Source organism: Paroedura picta, chromosome 14, assembly GCF_049243985.1.
Source record: "Paroedura picta isolate Pp20150507F chromosome 14, Ppicta_v3.0, whole genome shotgun sequence".
NCBI lineage: Eukaryota > Metazoa > Chordata > Lepidosauria > Squamata > Gekkonidae > Paroedura > Paroedura picta.
Genome location: NC_135382.1, coordinates 22,151,759 through 22,170,344, shown reverse-complemented (window position 1 = coordinate 22,170,344; position 18,586 = coordinate 22,151,759). Strand labels below are relative to the sequence as shown.

Genomic DNA, 18,586 nt, shown 5'->3' with positions numbered 1-18,586 from the left:
TAACTTCAAAGCCCCATTTCTGCAATTCTAAGACACTGTCAGGGCCTGCATCCCCAATGTGATAAGGTTATGCATGTGAATGTAATTGGCTTGGGTTCTCCCTCATATTCAAGCAACAAAAAGATCATGAATACCAGGCTCTCATTATTTTTATTCCCACATAGTGGAAGTCAGTTCTTTATACCCCTTCCCAGGTTCTTACACAAAAGCAGCCACTTGTTACAATCAGCTGGACAATTTTGGAACCATCCAATGCAGACTCTTTATAAAAGTTCCACTGCAACACTACAGTGGAGTGTAGTAATGATACAGAGGAAAGTTCATACACGAATGCCACTCGTACATGCTAAGGTGAAACAAAGTGGGAGACACTACAGATTACATGATCTCTAACAGGCTACTGTTTTACTGTATAATGTAAATGGGCAGTTTGGATTCCATCGTAACCTTTAAAAAAAGTAAAGGTAGGTTGAAGTGCAGTACATTGTTGAAAAGGTTGTGCAGGGAGCCAAGTCTGATCCTTTAAATCAGAGGTAGTCAACCTGTGGTCCTCCAGATGTTCATGTGCTACAATTCCCATGAGCCCTGCCAGCAAATACTGGCAGGGGCTCATGGGAATTGTAGTCCATGAACATCTGGAGGGCCACAGGTTGACTACCCCTGCTTTAAATCAAACTCTTCCCCCCCCTACCATTGTTCTTGTTGAAGAAAACAATATCAGCATGTGTTTATTGTCCCCCTTGACACACACCGGCACAAGGTGAAATCAGCAGCCACAAACAGATGCTTTAAAAAAAAAATCTTAGCAATCATAAGCAAATCTGATCTGGAGTGAAATCCCATTGAATAAGTGGGGCTTACTAGGAATTTCAGCCTTAATCACAGATCTCCTTTATCAAGACTAATAAGACCCATGATTGACACAATTTCTTCTTTCAAAAGAAGACTCATTTCCCACTGTTAAACATCAATAACTAATGTCTAGACAGATTAAATTATAAATCCAGCTACACGAAAGGACCAAAAATAGTTGACAACGCCACTTTCTGTCAAAAATGCAAGCCTTCTGAGGTCTTCCCACAATCAGAAGTTGGACATGTGGATAGTTTCCCTTTCAAGTACTAGCTGTACTAATTACCCTTTATAAAGCTGATGCACAACTGTATTTGTATGTCCTCTACCATGGCAAATTTGGGAAGAACATTCATATTTTTGACAACACACACGATTGGGTTCTACTGCCCACATCAGACCTGTCCATGATGTTAGAATATTCTTTTGGTAGAAACCTTTGGTCTTTATCTCAGCATTCAGATTTCTTATTATTTCACACTATGGAGCAACTGACAATCTATACGTGGGGGGTGGGGGTGGAAAACAAATATTTCCTTCCACCTACCCCCAGAGGATGAGCTACCACCAAAAGAGGGGCCACTTAGGTTCTGCTTTCTTGCCCACCACCACACAACAAGCTAAACTGTGCTTACAAGAGGATGGTGCTCCTTTCACACCTTGGACAGAACACCAAGTGTAATGCGATTTGCTGAGCCTTCCTTGGTAGTAATGACAACCCTTCCAGGAGGGTCTCTGGTCTTGATGCTGCTGCAATAGCTCTTGTTTCAAAAGGCAGAGAGCCTCACCATCATAAACAGAAGGAAACAAGGCAAAACCTCACTCAGGACTCTTCCAGTTGCTGCTGCCATGGCAGCTCAAGCTGTGCCAGGGAACCTTTGTGTAGGAAACATAAGAGATGCACTGCCATTGCAATGCACTGTTACCGTCAGTTTCCTGTGTAGTGCTTCCTTCTGCCCCCTGCCTTGGGGAGTGTAGTAAATTCTCATTTTTTCTCCATTAACAGTTTGGGGAAGCCAGGTGTGTGAAAAATATATTTGTGAAAGCACAGAAGAGTTTGTATAGTATATAAGTACTTAAAGTTTAACATTTCCACCCCCTTTCTCACAGACCCACATACCAAGCTAGAAAATTCCAGTCTTGGTATTGCCAAACAGTTCTACTGTATAAAACAAAAAAAGTCTTTAAATATAGGAAAGGTCTCTGATAAGCATTCATTAGTAACTATACAAGAATAGCGCTGGAAACAGAATGCAAACCAATCTCTGCTCTGATATCCTCAGCCTTTTGAAGTACTTAAATGTCCCATTATTTGAATATGCTACTCTACAGGTCCCAACTGAACCATCCGAACAAAAGCTGCCAGATTGTTCTTCAGCATAAAAATAATAACTTTGTACCTGTCTAATAAAAAATATGATTATATGTGCAAGTACTGAACAGCACCATTGGAGCAAGAATTCTATGGTCCATACATACACCAAGACGTCTATGTGAACTCTGCTGGTAGAGAGGAGTTCCTAACAATCATAGAATTCTATGTCAAATTCAACCTGGGATGGATCACTTTGCCACAGACCATCAGTTCAAACAGGTCTGCAGCCAAAATTTACCTCAAGCTTAGAAGGATTTGTTGGTGCCTTTTAAATTGGCTTGGAACTGGTAAAATATATATTTATAAATAAATAAAATGCTGTTGCCTTGGTGCTCAAAATTCAAGTTTGCCAAATGTCTGACCTTTGATTAAGAATGCTGTTTGCTTTCAAAAAAAAATTCCTTATTTTTCAGGATGAGTTCTATGCCTGAGAACGGCTGACCTCTCAAACACAGTTCACAAGAAACAAAAACAAAAATCCACACTCCAAAACTCAACCCTAGATCATGACACAGTATGATCTGGGCAAGGGCCCCTGTTGGGAGGGGGGTAGGGGTGAATCTTGCTTCCAGTCTTGCTTCCTCTGTGCCCACATTGTGCCCTGTGCCCAAGGGCTCTTCCATGGCTAGTTTAGTGTTATTCACTTGCATCTCTATTGAGACTTCGTTTCTAGAGTTTCTTCTGATGTATCCATTTCTGTCAGAACGCAGTAACAAAGCAGCTGCGTGGCTCGAGTGACAGATCCTGCCCAAGAGGTAAAACATAAAATTATTCAGGAAACCACTGAAGTAACATCAGAGCTGACAACTGAAACAAAAAATGGAATTTTCCAAAGAAATTGAAGCTTGTTTCTATTCTGCATCTCTTGCCAACCAAAAGACCTGAGTCCTTTTCATTATCCTCACTGCTAGATTGGATTTGTCCCACAGTGATGTATTTTTATATTTATTTTATTTATGTTTCTATACAGCCACTCTCGACAATGGACGTCTCGTGGCGGTTTGCAAAATATAAAACCAATAAAATCACAATACAACTCATAAAACCCCATAACAAACAATTACAATAAGATGGCAGCATAACTTCTCTAATTCTCCCAATCTCAGCTCTGCTGTTCCAGCCTCAGGACCTATGCAGGTGGTAATAGATGATATAAACCCGGAGGATCTGGTAGTAAAGCATATAATAGGGCGGGACCCACAGTTAGTAACTCCAGTCACATACCCCTCCCCAAGCCTGAATATAGTTTTTACAAACATTGATACAAAATTAAAATGGTAAACTTGCTGTGCTTACAATTAACTGAAATGAGATTGGCTCCAGAGACTTATCAGCAGAAAATGTTGATACTCAAGGGTCTTTCACATACCCCACCCACACTGCAAAATGAGCCCTTCACACTTTGTGATGGGTAAGTGGATTTTTGAGATTTATGTGGCAGTACTGATGCAACAGGAAGCAAAATTACCCTGAGCCCCTTTACATTCTTTTATGGCTGTGACATCTTGCTAAACTCCAGCAGGAACTAGAAGTAGTATTATAAACATACTTTTTTATTACATAAACAAAACCTGCATTTTTCCTTTAAAAATTATAATGGCTGCTCCCTAGTTGACACATCTAAAATTACACTCGTAGTCTTGTTACCCAGTTATTTGTTAATTAAGGACTTATCCCCACCCTCACTCTTCTTCCTTACCTAAAATTTTGCTGACAAAAGGAGGTCTTTTGGAATCAGGCAAATAGACTCCCATGAAGTACACTGGAATCCCAGACAGCGCAATACCAATACCAATCAGGGAATTAATAGTGTCACTATAGAGTGGAACAACCACCAGAAATACTGAGCATATGCAGAAGAATATTGGGAAAAACAGGCTCAACTGAAAAAGAGGAAATGAGAACAACAAATAAGTAACTTGAGCATATACACTTCAATTTCCTTTTTCTCTCCCCCATGGTAATGAAGTTTCCAAATTCCTCACAGTCTAGAAATTCTAACATGCATTCCAATTACAAAGGTGTGTTTCATGCTCACAGAGCATGAAAATTAAGGTTTCCACAATATATTGACTGCAGATTTAATTACTGGAAATGGCATATGAATTTATATATGAATACCTGAATGTGCCTTATAAAAGACCACTAATCCCACAGTATTGTTAGCCTGCAGCCCTCCATGGTCTCAATCAGAAAAAAGGCTGTTCACCATCTGAGAAGCTGTGACTTCTTTGGGTAGTAAAAGTTCCATCTGAGAACATTTGGGTGGAGATGTCAGGGATTGAACCTGGAACTTTCTGCATTCATTATGTATGTTCTGCCACCAAGCTACCCTCACAAATCACAGCCCTGGTCCTCACCTTGAGCGGCCTGTGCCGATCTGGTTCTTTCCAACGGAGGTAGAGTTGCCCGGCAATTGATAGTCCCACAAAAAACCAGTAGCTGAAGCTGAAGTAGTTAATAAGCTGGAAGACATCTTCTACAATCAAGTATATCAGGCTCATAGAACACTGTTAGGAAAGGTAACAAAAATGATATTAAAAATTCCAAGGGAGGCATCAGCAACAGTGCTTGCTCTCTTTTAACTATAACGTTGCAACAAAATATATTGAGCTTAAGAATGTTGTCCATCTTGTTAAACAAGGGCACGTATGTTCTCAGCAGCTGTTCCACCATCACAGATCATCTATCCCCTGGATGGTCCATAGATGGGCTTTTCCGGACAGCTCTTTCCATTTGGAATGCTATTTGATAACCACTAGCATAGCCCAGGATAGTTTATCAGACACTGAAACCTAAGCAGGGTCAACCACCAAGGAAGTCCATGGTTGCTGCACAGAGGGAGGCAATGACAAACACCACTGTCTCACCTTGAAAACCCTACAAGGTTGCCATAAGTTGACAGCACTTTACACAGGACAAGAAGGAAAACCTGTATTTAAATTTTATCCTTTGAAAACAGACCAAATTACAAACAGATGAGGAGTGATCCTCCCTGCTTATCCTCATTATTGGTGGGAGAGGGGTAGAAGAGATAGGACAGCTTTACAAAAGACCAGAGAAAATCAGTTCTATACTTCATTGGATTCAGCCAGTGCATTACTTCTGATTAAACTCTCCCCACAAGACAAATTCTGTGATGGGCAGCACTTACAGTGATCTTCTTAGTATTTTCACTTACATTGAAGAGAAGTGCAGGTACTGGAGTAAACCTCCCTATATGGATCATAGACAAGAGGTCAGGAAGGTGACCCTCCCTGGATCCGACAAAGAATAGCCTGAAAAACAACAGATCAGCTGTGATATAGCTATACAATCTGAAACTAAGTACAATAGGCCAGCAGACAACTCTGAATTCATCCTTAATGAAAATATAGTTTTATGTACAAGATTTAAAAGTAATCTGAAATATGAGAACTGACTACACAGAATTATTTCTACACAAATCTGTCCTGCCAGAACTTAGAAAAGCAGGTTTTATTAATTTTAGTTTGTTGAGATTTGTTTTTATGTCTGCCCACTGCTTCAGGTGCCTGCAGAAAGAGAATGTAACCAATAGAGTTTAAACAACATATCACAGGTTTTCTCTATTGGAAAATGAAAGTAGTTAGTTCATACTAATTAAGTTTATAACAATCACTGTGAGAGATCAAAGTACAAGTTTTCATGCTAAAATTATCAAAACTATTATTTGTAAAAGCCTAAGGTAGTGGATAGGAACAGAAATGCATGCAGCAAATGAGTAAATATGCAGTACAACTCCAGGTTCTGAATTCTGAAGCTCTTGGAATGCCCATAATCCAATATGCTACAGAATACACCTTTTAGAATTTCTCTTCATACAACACAATATCCACACTGCCTTACATTTCACATTTATTCCCAACCAGAGAGTGTTTCATAAGGATTTTTTGGAAGAGCAAGATATAATAAACTTTTTTTTAAGCCCTGTAGTTCAGTTATGAAATTTTTCATAGCATTGCCAGAGCTTGTAGGAAAGTACTGTTCATTTTTTAAAGATCCCTTAAGATCATATTTTTAGGGAACTCAGATTACAGGGCAAACAATAGTTTACAATAAATAACTGTCCTGAGACTTCGCAATTCCTTGACTACCCCACCCAGTCCCATCATTCCAAATCAGTTTTCTGCTCCTAATGTTATTTTCAATCCTCCCACACACCCATTTGTCTCCATTATGCTTTCCTAAAACTTTATGAATACTGAAAAAAATATTAATACCAAAAAAGATGCAGACTTTTAAAATATGCAGATTACTTTTCCACAACTAGCTGAAATAGTCTGCAAAAGGAAACAATAAAAACAAAAACAGAAGGAGCTGCAAGTAAACTTGCAGAAAAAAGTACCACTTAAGTCTCAGTTTAGCCAAACTGTAGACGCAAATAATTTTTGTTGGGAGGGGGGGCACAAACTTGAGTTTAAAAAACTAATATTAAAAGTCTCTTACCTAGATGATGCTAAAATAGAAGCATTGAGTCCACCAAAACAAGAGAAGGCAACAGCAATTGGGATGAACCAGCTGAATACTCCAAACACTTGCTCAGCAAATGTCTAATTAAAAGAGGGGGGGGGGGAACAGTTAGAATAGGTCCTCTCCTCCCAAAAAACACAAAATGAACATGAATTCAAAACATAACAAAAACATCAGGACTAATACATTTTTTAAAAATCAAGCAATCCACCATTATAGCTGAAGAACATTTTGAGACATGCAACTGATGTCACGTTGAATTTCAGAGTTCTATTTATTATTAGGAAACTCAGTGCACAACCAAGTTAGCTAAATGCATCTGTTTCTCTGCCTCATCTTAGCCATAAACTGAAACATACATTATAATAACATAATAAAGCAGCCTGGTTCCAAGAAAAATGGGGATGGGAAAAGTATTTTTAAAAATTCTAAAGTTCTCTATAAGTCAAAGGGAATCTTTTTTTCCCCTGGTTCAATCATCTATTCCCACAACTACCATGCTGGGCATCAGGCAGGTATTTGCCTAATCTAAATTAAAATAGCATAGAAACAGTCTGTCTTTCTCTCTGAACACAGACATATCCATCCCCTGCCCACGCCCATAATTTTCCTTCCCGCCCCCCCCATCCTGGTGTTATGGCTTCGTAATACGTCTACATTTATTCAAGCTATGCTTAATGCAAGGATTCTTTATGAAACAAAAGGTGAAAGCATTATTGGATTTGGAAAAGATGGATATAAGGAATCCTTAGTTTCTTTAAATGCAGATATAATACAAGACCCAGGAAGGGAAAGATGAGAAGAAAAAGGAATATGTATTCTCATGCCATTTTATTTGCACTAACCTACTGCAGGAAGAGTTAGCATAATTTTACGGCGACTATTGAATTTGAAATGGGGGTCTGTGGATTTCAGCAGGTCACATAAGCGCCGAGAATTCCTTGCTCAGTTTAATATATACAAGATGGTGATTATAAAGCTACAAACCAAAGAAGTAACACTGAGCCATTTTTGCAGTAAATAAAAGTGTACTGGATCCTGCAATGTGAGAACGCAAGGAGATCAGGGCTCTTTCTCTTGTTCTCCTTCCCCCAGCAACTGTTTGCCAGGGTTGCAGAATCTGCATGGACCAATAACCACATAGGTCAAGAGGCAGCAGTAGGGAGGGGATGAAGTCCCCCACTCTTTCATCAACACCTGGAAGAGGCAAACTATCCTCATATGTACTGAAAACATAGGATTCACACTGCACCATCAGACAGTTACTCCGGTTTTAGACTCCTACAAGGCTTTCTTTCCCTCAAATGATAACACTGTCACAGCATCAAGGTCTGCATCACAGGGAAGGAGCTTCAAAGGTTAGTCTTACACCTCCTGTCAAGTTCAAATGGTTCTTGAAATGTAATTATGGTTTACACAAGACTAAGGGTCTGACAACAGGATGCACTGTTCCTGGATACATATAACAGATGTAGTCTCTGAGTTCCATTTCTCCCAAGCACACATGGGTCCAATTTATATTAGCAGCACCAGGGCACGTGGTAAGAAAGAGCTTAAGCCTCTCCCTGCCCCCCAATTTTCTTGCCTGCAGCAGAATCAGGGAAGCATTTTTGCCTGAGTGGGCAAGTGTACCAATTTTGCTATATGTCAACTTCCCCAATGAGGCAATCAGTGATCAATAATGCATTTGAAATTGCTAGAGCAGTGATCTCCAACTAGCATCCACAGGACACTCTATGGGTACCAGCCACAGATATCACAAATTCTGTAGTATGAGCAAATAGGATTTCATCTAAAACTCAAGGGTTTGAGTATGCAAGTCAACATTTATTTGATTCATTCACCAAAATAAGTTAGAAATTCTTGGTTCACGACACTAGCTGACACAATTCTGAGTACAACAATGACCGTACCAGTTTTAATAATCAAGAACTTTACTACTGCACATTTCTTTCTCCAGTGTCTTTAACATATTTACCACTCTACCAGTACCTATAACATGTAAGCAACAGAGCACAGTGATGTTCTAACACAGTCTACATTGATGATGTGATGTTAGCCATTCAGTCGAGTCCAACTCTAGGTGATCCTATGGCACAACTTCCGCCACGATTTCCAACTTTGCACCACTTCTTTTAGTTGTGTAATGTTCTGACCAGTGTCCATTTTGATCATAGCTAACCATCGTGTTCTTTGTCAGCCTGGTTTCCTTACTCCACTGACCAATCCTAGCATAAGTGCTTTTGCCAATGAACACTTTGTTCTTTCTATGTCCAACAATGGGCTGAGGCAGAGCCATGAAATATCTCAAGTTAGGAAACAATAATTGTTGGAATAAGAACCCTAAGAAAAGAAGTTATATCGGTAGCAATTGTGTTGGCCATTTTTCTACATGGGGTTGGATCCAAAGGTGTCCTTCATCCAATGAAAGACATCCTTCCACTCAGCCATTCAGCAAACTCGGAAACCCAACATGGTGTAGTGGTTAAGAGCAGCAGTCTGTACTCTGCAGAGCCGGGTTTGATTCCTGAAATGAAGCCAGCTGGGTGACCTTGGGCCAGTCACAGTTCTTAGAGCTCTCAGACTCACCTACTTCACAGGGTTTCTGTTGCAGGGAAGGTGATTGTAAGCAGCTTTGAGACTCCTTCAGATAGTGAAAAGTGGGGTATACAAACCAACTCTTCTTTTTCTAAAACAGAATTGCTCAGCAGTTCATTTTAATAAAGGTAATAAGGCTATAACATAACAAAACGGCCTTTATAAAGGCAGGATGAATGTGAACTATAGCACTGTGCACTGTGCACTGTACATTTATCTTTCTGCTGTACACATTATCCTACTTTCACTCCTAGATCAGTTAGAAACTATCATGTTCCATCTTCTTGTATTCCATCTTCTTTTTATCATAAAGGAAATCAGATCTTTATTTTACCCCCAAACGAAAGCTCCACAGACATTCATTAAGTTCTTGACAAGCACAGTTATGAACTGGTCCACACATAAAACTGGTTCATGAATAATAATAATAATAATATTTAATTTTTAACACGCCCTTCCCAAGGCGTCTTCTGAGAAATTCTGAAGAGCAAGAATCATTAAAAGGTTTAAATCATTTGCACTGCAGTTTGAGAAAGCACAGGGGCATAGCTTCTCCTGAACTGCAGCCAAGGAATGTTTTTTTGCCTTAAGTGGATTAAGAAGGAAGTCTTGTTAAATCCCTCCTCCCAACTCTCCCAATTAGAAAAATTAAATCAAAGATCAGCACAAACATCTGTAATTTTGAATTCAGCAGAAACCCAAGTCACCAGACTGACAATTAATGAAACGGAAGCAAAAGCGCAAGACGCCAGTGGGTTACAGTCGGCCGCCTGAACTTGAAATGCTTACTGAGAAATGAGATGCTGTCCTAGGTTAGCCTCAAGAGAATGGTCAAACAGAACACCATTTTAAGAAACTTGTTTCAAGATGTAACCTGAGTTGCTCTACATAGCTCTTACAGCCTAGGACTCATATATCTAAAGCAGGGGTAGTCAAACTGCGGCCCTCCAGATGTCCATGGACTACAATTCCCAGAAGCCCCCTGCCAGCAAATGCTGGCAGGGGGCTCCTGGGAATTGTAGTCCATGGACATCTGGAGGGCCGCAGTTTGACTACCCCTGATCTAAAGGATCATTTTCTCCCAAATGAGTGTGGTCAATACGCTCCCCTTGCTGCCACCTACTAACAGCTCCCCACAAATGACTAAACTGAGGTTGTCATATTTTGGTCGCATCATAACAAGACTCACAGGAAGAGACAATAATGCTAGGAAATGTCAAAGGCAGTAGAAGAAGACCTAACATGAGATGGATGGTCTCAATATAGGAAGTCATGGCTTTCCACTTGCTCGATCTGTGTTCTGTTCCGGGGGTCATTCACCCAAAAGATTGCCATAAATCAGGAGCAAATTGTTGGGACACAAACACACATATGTTTTTACTATTCCCCCACCAAAAAAAAAAAAAAAATGTGCAGCATTTCCATTAGAATGGACAATTTTACCAAAAATGTAATTTGAAAAGTACAGAACAAAAAGACTTTGGTTTCATGTAAACTACATGAACACAAATATCAGACAAAACTGGGAAACTGCCCTGTCCTAAAAGAAGGTGAAAAAACATCTTAGGACAAGAGATCTTTCAAGCAAACATTTTTCAGGAGACAAATCTCACAGAAACTGCCAGAGGAAAACACTTGGTCAGCAGGCCTGGTTCTCCTTTCAAGTTTTCCAAAGAGGAAACATAACTTTCCTCCCCCACCTCCTATTTTCCCAGTACAGGCTGACTGTTTGTTTGAAAATTCCACTGATCCTTGTCTACAGCCACAATTTTTACAGACCTTATTTGTCTATAAAGCCTGAGAACTTTTGTCATTTAATTAGTTTTGGAACCTGGCAAGACCTTGAGAAGACAATGGCAAAACATCTACTTCTCCAACACACTGGCTTTGGCAGATTGTGAGCCAATACCTCCAGGTTCCATAACCATTTAGCCCACACCATGATATACTCATGAGGTAACCCAGTCCACATAAAAGTTTAGTGTTGTCTCTCATTAGACATACACAAAATTCTCCAGGTCACCTTATTTTCTATTCATTCTTTTTCTGTCCTAAACAGAAAATTCCCTTAGTGACCTTTCTAGATTTCTGCCCAGCAGTCTGCTGCTCTCCTACCTTGCCATGATTTATTTCAGCATCTCCAGATTATGGCCATATTTCTGGGTTTCCTCTTCTTAAAAATCAGGAATGTAATTTTATTGCCTGTTATTATCCTGTTTACAGATCTGGCCTGAGTCCTGTCAAATTAAACGTGCAACGGGAATTCCATGCCAAAATTTTATTCTTAGGCATGCATCAGTGTGCTTTGATCAGGACCAGAGAATACAGGAATAAAACGCTTAACTTTCTCCCTACCTTGTTTTTCCATTCTGAAACAGCCTCAGGGAGCTGCTATTTACCCTGCTGGACTAAACTAAAGTTTCCTCAATGAATGGATTCAAGTGGGTAGCCGTGTTGGTCTGAAGTAGCACAACAAAAATAGAGTCCAATAGCACCTTTAAGACCAACAAAGATTTATTCAGCGCATGAGCTTTTGAGTGCAAGCACTCTTCCTCAGACTAATGAACAACCATCGTAACAGTGGAGATATAAGGCAAAAGGTAATTATGGTAAATTAGTAAATTGTGTCACAACATCCAGATTAAGCCCTATGATGCCATATGATAATTCTTTGCTAAAACTGCCAATCAGTCCCCTCAAGTTCAGTTGTGGTTCACAAAAATATGGGAGAAATAAAACAGTCTACATTAATAATTAATGGCTGACACTTTCCCAGTTGTTGCTGGCCCCATCCATCTCCCCCCAAGTGTGGAAATTAATGTGATACAGATATACGAGAATTCATTCAGAATTCACTGGAAGCTTTTCTTGTGGTCCGTGAGCGTCTGGAGGACCACAGGTTGACTACCCCTGATGTAATCCATTATTTTGTGTTTGTGTTAATTAATGCATTAAAATGCTTCTCTTGGTTGAAAAAAAAGAAAGAAACCACTGGAAGCTTTTAATATGAAAATCCAATTGCGCACCTGGTTTGATAGGACTTGTAGCATATCCTTAAATAGGCTAATGTATATTTTGTCCCTAGTCTTTATTCTGAAGAAATACTCACAGAATCAGGTTGTAAAATGACCCATGTTACTAGTCAAAAACTTGTCTGCGAGAAGGGCGGGTTCCCTTAACCAGAGCCAGGGCCTTTTCAGTCCTGGCCATGACCTGGCGGAATGAGCATTTGAAAGAACTGAGGGCCCTATCAGAGCTTGTACAGTTCTGCAAGGGTCTGCAAAATGGAGCTCTTCCACCAGGCATTTGGTTGAGGCCAGTGCAGGGAAGATCTGTGAGCCCCTCCTTGGCATAGCCAATCTACCAGGCTAACATCTTCTGTGGCGCATCATGGTTTGTTGACCTGATGGGAGGAGACGGCTGGGAGTTTTAGTAGTTTTGCTGTCAGGGAGGGTTTTAATTGGGGTTTTACTGCTGGCGTTTTTACTCTGTAACCCACCACAAGCCAGCCAGTCTGGGAGTGGTGGCAGGAAACAAATGGAATGAATGAATGAATGAATGAATGAATGAATGAATGAATGAATGAATGAATGAATGAATGAATGAATGAATGAATGAATGAATGAATGAATGAATGAATGAATGAATGAATGAATGAATGAATGAATGAATGTTGCAATAAAATTTTTATCAGATCCAAATAAGAGTCACACATTCTAGTTATGAGGTTTCTTTATCTCCTGAATCAGAACAGGTTTATTATATAAAGGACTACCAGGCAAGATTTGTCTTGCTCCCAAATGCAATACCCAATCAAGAAACTGTTCTATCCTGAAACTCTTTGAAGGAGGAGAGGAGGAAAACAGATGTCTCTGAACTGGGAAGCCGGTATGTTTTGCAAGCAGGGAAAGGCTGTTTAAGATGACTTCAAGGAAAGCCAAGAGGGAGGAAGATTAAACTAGGACATTGTTTGGTGGAGTGACAAATGTATTGGGTACACAATGATTGCAAGATGAAAACATCAGAAGTACAATATAGGGAGAAAATGGGGCATGTGTGTATACATATATGTATATATGTATACATATACATATATATATACACACATATACACAGAGCTTCTTGTAGGCAGCACCCCTGAGGTGGAACTGATTTAAAGCACAATGCCATTTGAGGTTGCAAACTTTTCTGCCTATCCATTCCTGCCACAGTCTACTATGTCCCTTGAAGTGTGTATGCTCCTTATGGCCCATCCATGATGTGCTTGCAACCACACTATTAATCTATATATGATGTGCTTGCAGCCACACTATAATCTACCTTTGGGGAGTTGCTACTCTTAAAGTGCTGATTTGCTGCTAATAGTACTTTCTAGTAGAAAGACTGGGGATTCCATGGGGTATGCATTGTGTGATGGTGAAAATCTGTGAAAATCACCATCTAATTCTCTGCTGGCAGATGGTGGAGGTATAGCTGAAATGTTTTTCGGGCTTCAATGTACAAGGAAGCGATGTCAGCTGCTATCAGCGATGTCTCTGCTATCCCCTTCTTCTTCTATCCCCTTCTTCTTCTATCCCCTTGGAAGTGACATATCACTAGAAACGAATTGCCAACCTAGAGGCCTCTTTCCCTCAGCCTGTCCACCAGCCAAGGACCTGAGCAGCCCAGCAATGCTGCCTGCCTGCCAGCCCCGCTGACCAGATGGCTGGAGAAGGGCTTTCTCTCCTGTCCCGCCCACCAGCCAATAAATCTATGGGCTGGGGAAGGCCCCCCTTTCTCCCACCCCCACCACTCCCAGAAAGATTCACCTCAACTCTAGCTCCATTCACCAATGATGAAAAAACGAAGAAGAGAGGCGACTGAGAGAAGAGGAGCTGGCCAAGGTTTGAATGGCCGGGGCCTTCCCCTTCTCCTCCCTTCCCACTTTGGGAGGGGGTGAGGCACCTTGTACACCCAAATTTGGAAGTGGAGGAGAGGACCTGGAAATGCAAGAACAAGGTAGGAGGGCTCTCATCAAATGCCATTTTGAATACCCCCACACAGCTGTACAGTGAAGGGGTCTTTGAGATACAGCCATTAGGAATGCCTGGTTTCTACTAACTTCCCAAATCTTCCTATGATTATTTACACAAAAACTCACAATTCTGAGTAACCAGATAGTTACTATTAAAAAAGGTGGAAGGGAAAGAAGAGGTATTCCGAAGTAATGGCACAAAGGAAATTATATGAGGAACCATATGTGAAACGTATTCACTATAATAGATCATAAGAAACCATGCTCGTAAATACAAAGATAGCAAGATAAAGATCCCAGACATTCACTTTACAACCTGATACACTAAAGAGAAAAAGGAGTCAGTTAAAGGACCTTCTGAATTTGATCTTTTCTCCCTTTCATCTCAGTAGATTCATGTTTAATATGTTAAACTTTTTAAAGATTATAGTCACATTGCAGGAGCTCTGTGTTTACCACTGAAAATAGCTCCTTGCATCTTCACCTCGTTCTCTCCCTGAAACTCACAACAAAAATCCAAAAAGCACAACATGATGCGTCATTAGAGTCCCAGCTCCTCTCTACCCCACAATCAGTTAACAATGAGGCAAGTGGATGGATCTTGTTTTGCTTACATGTTATCAACAGAGGAAGAGACAAAACCATTGTTTTTGGTGGCAGTCATGTCTCCTGGAACATCTAGCTCCCGCGAATTTCAATGGAAATTCTAACAAACTCTAATGCTGGCATTAGCGCGCAAATACAGATTGAAGCCAGTTGTCTACAACTGGAAGAGCAGGTGTGGCACAGTTGCAAAGTGGGGTTGAACATGGAAAACAGAAATCCTTTCCCCCTTTCTCTCAGGCTGATATACTTCACACTGCATTTACCAAAATGAAGCACCATTTCCTAAGCTCCTTGAAGAAAAAAATAGGATACAAATTTTAACCAACCCAAGTTTGCCCCAATCAACATGACAGGAATAAAAGTATTAAAGAACTTTTTTTAAAGTCCTTATTATGAGAACAGTACAAGGCTTAAAGCATGCTTATGAATATCTGCTTCTGTGTTAACATTACCTAATGTAAAAGATCACAGGCCTTCAAAATTTATTTGAAAAAACTTGGATAAAATGCTAACCTTTAATGTAACAGAGTTCTACACTTCACAACACTTTTAGTGGGACTAGAAAGCAGAGATGATGTAACCTATCAGCTTGAGATCGATAAGTTCAAACATTAGGCATGTCAACACCTAGGTAAGTAAACAGATAAAAGATAAGATAACTAGTCTTTTTCCAACATATTTCAACATGACAATGCACAATAACAATGGAATAAAAAACAGGAATATCATTCGAACACCCTCTTTTGGCATTCACTGACAATTTGCAAAATACCTTTAAGAAGTAAACATCTACAAGGGTGCAGAAATTAGTTTTTTGAGGGGCTCAAGGCAAGGTGCCGACAGTGAGTTCCTGCTTCCTCATCCAAGTCAGCCTGCCATGACAGCTTATGCTGCAGCCCATTGAGAGTCCAATGCCAGATGAGACAGCCATTTTCAACCTGGCTATTGCTTTTGCCAAATATGACATTCTACTGCTGAGGTTACAGTCTTACTGCATGGTCTCTGATGCACTGTTCACTTTGCACAGGGTCAATCAGAAGCTACACATGCCCCTTCCAACTTAGACAGTGCTTCACAAGGGAAAGTTCACTTTAGAATCTCCTCTGCTACAAGATACAGCAACACTTATCTTGGTGAGCCCGTAAACTGTCGTGAACCTCACCAAATAGCCAACTTTGTCAATCTCTATCAGGGGTGGGGCTGTGGCTCAGTGGCAGAGCACCTGCTTTGCAAGCAGAAAGTCACCAATTCAGCCACCAGCTTTTCCATTTTGGGGGGGAAAGGCTCAGGTAGTAGACAATATGAAAGAGTTCCACCTGAGACCCTAGAAAGCCACTGCTAATTCAAGTAGCCACTAGTCTTCCTGACAGACCAATAGTCTGACACAGTAGAAGGTTGCTTCATATATTGACAAGGCCAGCACTACTAATTCTGCATAAGCTGTGTTTCAGTCTGTAGGGAAGCTATTGAACCTGGAGGAAATGCACAGGTTATTTGCTGCTTATCTAGGTTACTTGCTGCATATTTGTGCCTATTCAGCAATGCATGAAAGATATATTGATCCAAGTAGGCTGGAAAAAGTCAAAAGGCAGTCAGGTCACCAAGCAGAAATTGGCACAACTTAGCTTCAGCAAGAATCCCATATAGATCAGATTTGATAAGCTGACCCAAGAAGTACATCCTTATCACACAGAAAATATAGAAAAATATCCGACTTACCACTGCCACCGCATCACTAGAAAGTATAGCATTAATATCCAGCACTGTGTAGTAAGCTACATTGGTCAAAATGTAGATAATTGTCACAATTGGCATAGAAACAGCAATCGCCAGTGGCAGGTTCCTGGTTAAATGAAAGAAAAACAGCTTAGAGGTGGTAATGATGCAAGAAAAATGTGTTCCTTTGAATAATGCATTCTTGAAATTTGGGTAGTCATCTATTTATAATCGTATTTGGATTGAATTAAGCACAAATTGATTAAAGCCACAGGTGTAAGTTAAGCCTTCTATTCAAACAGTAACAGGGCTTTATTCTACTGAGATAGTAAAGCTATGCCAGAGCAGTTGACTTTGACTGCAGACAATGACATGTTCCTTTACACAGAGGTAGAGGATAAAAACACTCTTCCTTCAGCTAGAAAGCTAGATTGTCAGAGAGTAGGAAGTAGACAATGTCAGAACCCTTCCAACCATGCCAACCCATTAGATTTCTATGTGCAGGGTAAATTTTTATTTTAAAAAGGAAGAGTGTTCAATTGTGCAAAAGTCTATGTAAACTGGTACATCAAGGATACATCTTCTATATAATAGAATGTGGCAGAAAAAAATTATGCTGTTTGTATTTGGGTAATCTCCTCTTTCACAGAACTATTGAGTTAACTACTAAAAGGCTCTGTGATGAGTTATGAACCTTTCAACATACTCTAAAACTCTAAAAATGCTAGGGGAACTTTGCTAGTAAAACTGTGTATAGCAGTCATCTACATGCTAATATGAATTAATATGAGTTAAATATAAAAAATCATAAAACACAACACATCCAGTGTTGTCAAGCAATTTGCTGCAGGCAGCCCAGCTTTTCTTGATTAGTCTTCCTTAGTCTGTAGGCTGCTCTCTATAAATGTTAGCTCTAAGTTGTTAATGTCAGTGTAAAATATTTATTTAGCTACTGAGATCAAATTCCCTGTCAACTCAGGACAAGCTTGTTAGTGACAGGCCCTTATGCGATACCTGAAAACTTAATTTAATGAAATAGTTCCTTTAGAACTTTTACCTTTCTGGATTTTTTATTTCTTCAGTTACAAAATTAAGGGTGTCCCAACCTGAGTATGAGAACAAGGCAGAGTAAAGTGCAAGAGAAATGCCCCCAAGGTTCCAAGATGATCCCTCAAAAGAATCCTGAAAGTGTTGTGAGTATCCTGTGTGCAAAAGGAAGAACACAGGAATCAACAATATTGGCATAGACAAAATCAAGTTATTTACATAAGGATGCATAACCCAAGATCAAAAGCTCCTTGATGGTGGGAAGCAGAAATCTGATCTACACAGGCAGTAGAATAAGAGGGAAAATAGAATGTACCATATCAAACTACAAGCACAACATCTCATTTATAAAAAAAATGCTCCCTTCAAATTAATTCATGAAGATACAAACCAACCACTGGGCAAGAAGAAAACTAGATACTCTTTCACTGATGCCCTACTTTTCTGCTGCAAAATGTTTTAGGGGAGAGCATTAAAAATAGCATCCCCATCAGTAGGGAAAGAGCCTCTTTTGGTGCAGGGTGGTAAGGCAGCAGAAATGCTGTCTGAAGCTGTCTGCCCATCAGGCTGGGAGTTCAATCCCAGCAGCCGGCTCAAGGTTGACTCAGCCTTCCATCCTTCCGAGGTCGGTAAAATGAGCACCCAGCTTGCTGGGGGGTAAACGGTAATCACTGGGGAAGGCACTGGCAAACCACCCTGTATTGAGTCTGCCATGAAAACGCTGGAAGGCATCACATGACCCGGTGTTTGCACAGAGGATACTTTTACCTTTACAGTAGGGATACAGTGGTACCGCCAACCCCTCATTCTGCTGCCTCATTTTTTCTCCTTTAAATTTTCCTTGCAAAGTGAAAAGGTCAACTTCAGTTTTGCTCAACAGCTAAGGA

At 40.2% G+C, this 18,586-nt stretch overlaps 1 protein-coding gene across 1 annotated transcript in view; it reads right to left on the bottom strand.

The window, feature by feature from the left end:
• Positions 1 to 131: 131 nt before the first annotated feature.
• Positions 132 to 18,586, bottom strand: part of SLC7A6 (solute carrier family 7 member 6) — a 34,506-nt gene continuing 16,051 nt past the window's right edge. The window contains exons 4-10 of the mRNA XM_077310786.1: positions 17,710 to 17,854; positions 16,656 to 16,779; positions 6,695 to 6,798; positions 5,409 to 5,505; positions 4,588 to 4,737; positions 3,927 to 4,110; positions 132 to 2,971 (exon numbers count right to left, since the gene is read on the bottom strand). Coding sequence (XP_077166901.1) covers positions 2,880 to 2,971; positions 3,927 to 4,110; positions 4,588 to 4,737; positions 5,409 to 5,505; positions 6,695 to 6,798; positions 16,656 to 16,779; positions 17,710 to 17,854 — 896 coding nt within the window. The 3' untranslated portion in view covers positions 132 to 2,879. The remainder of the gene's footprint in view (positions 2,972 to 3,926; positions 4,111 to 4,587; positions 4,738 to 5,408; positions 5,506 to 6,694; positions 6,799 to 16,655; positions 16,780 to 17,709; positions 17,855 to 18,586) is intronic.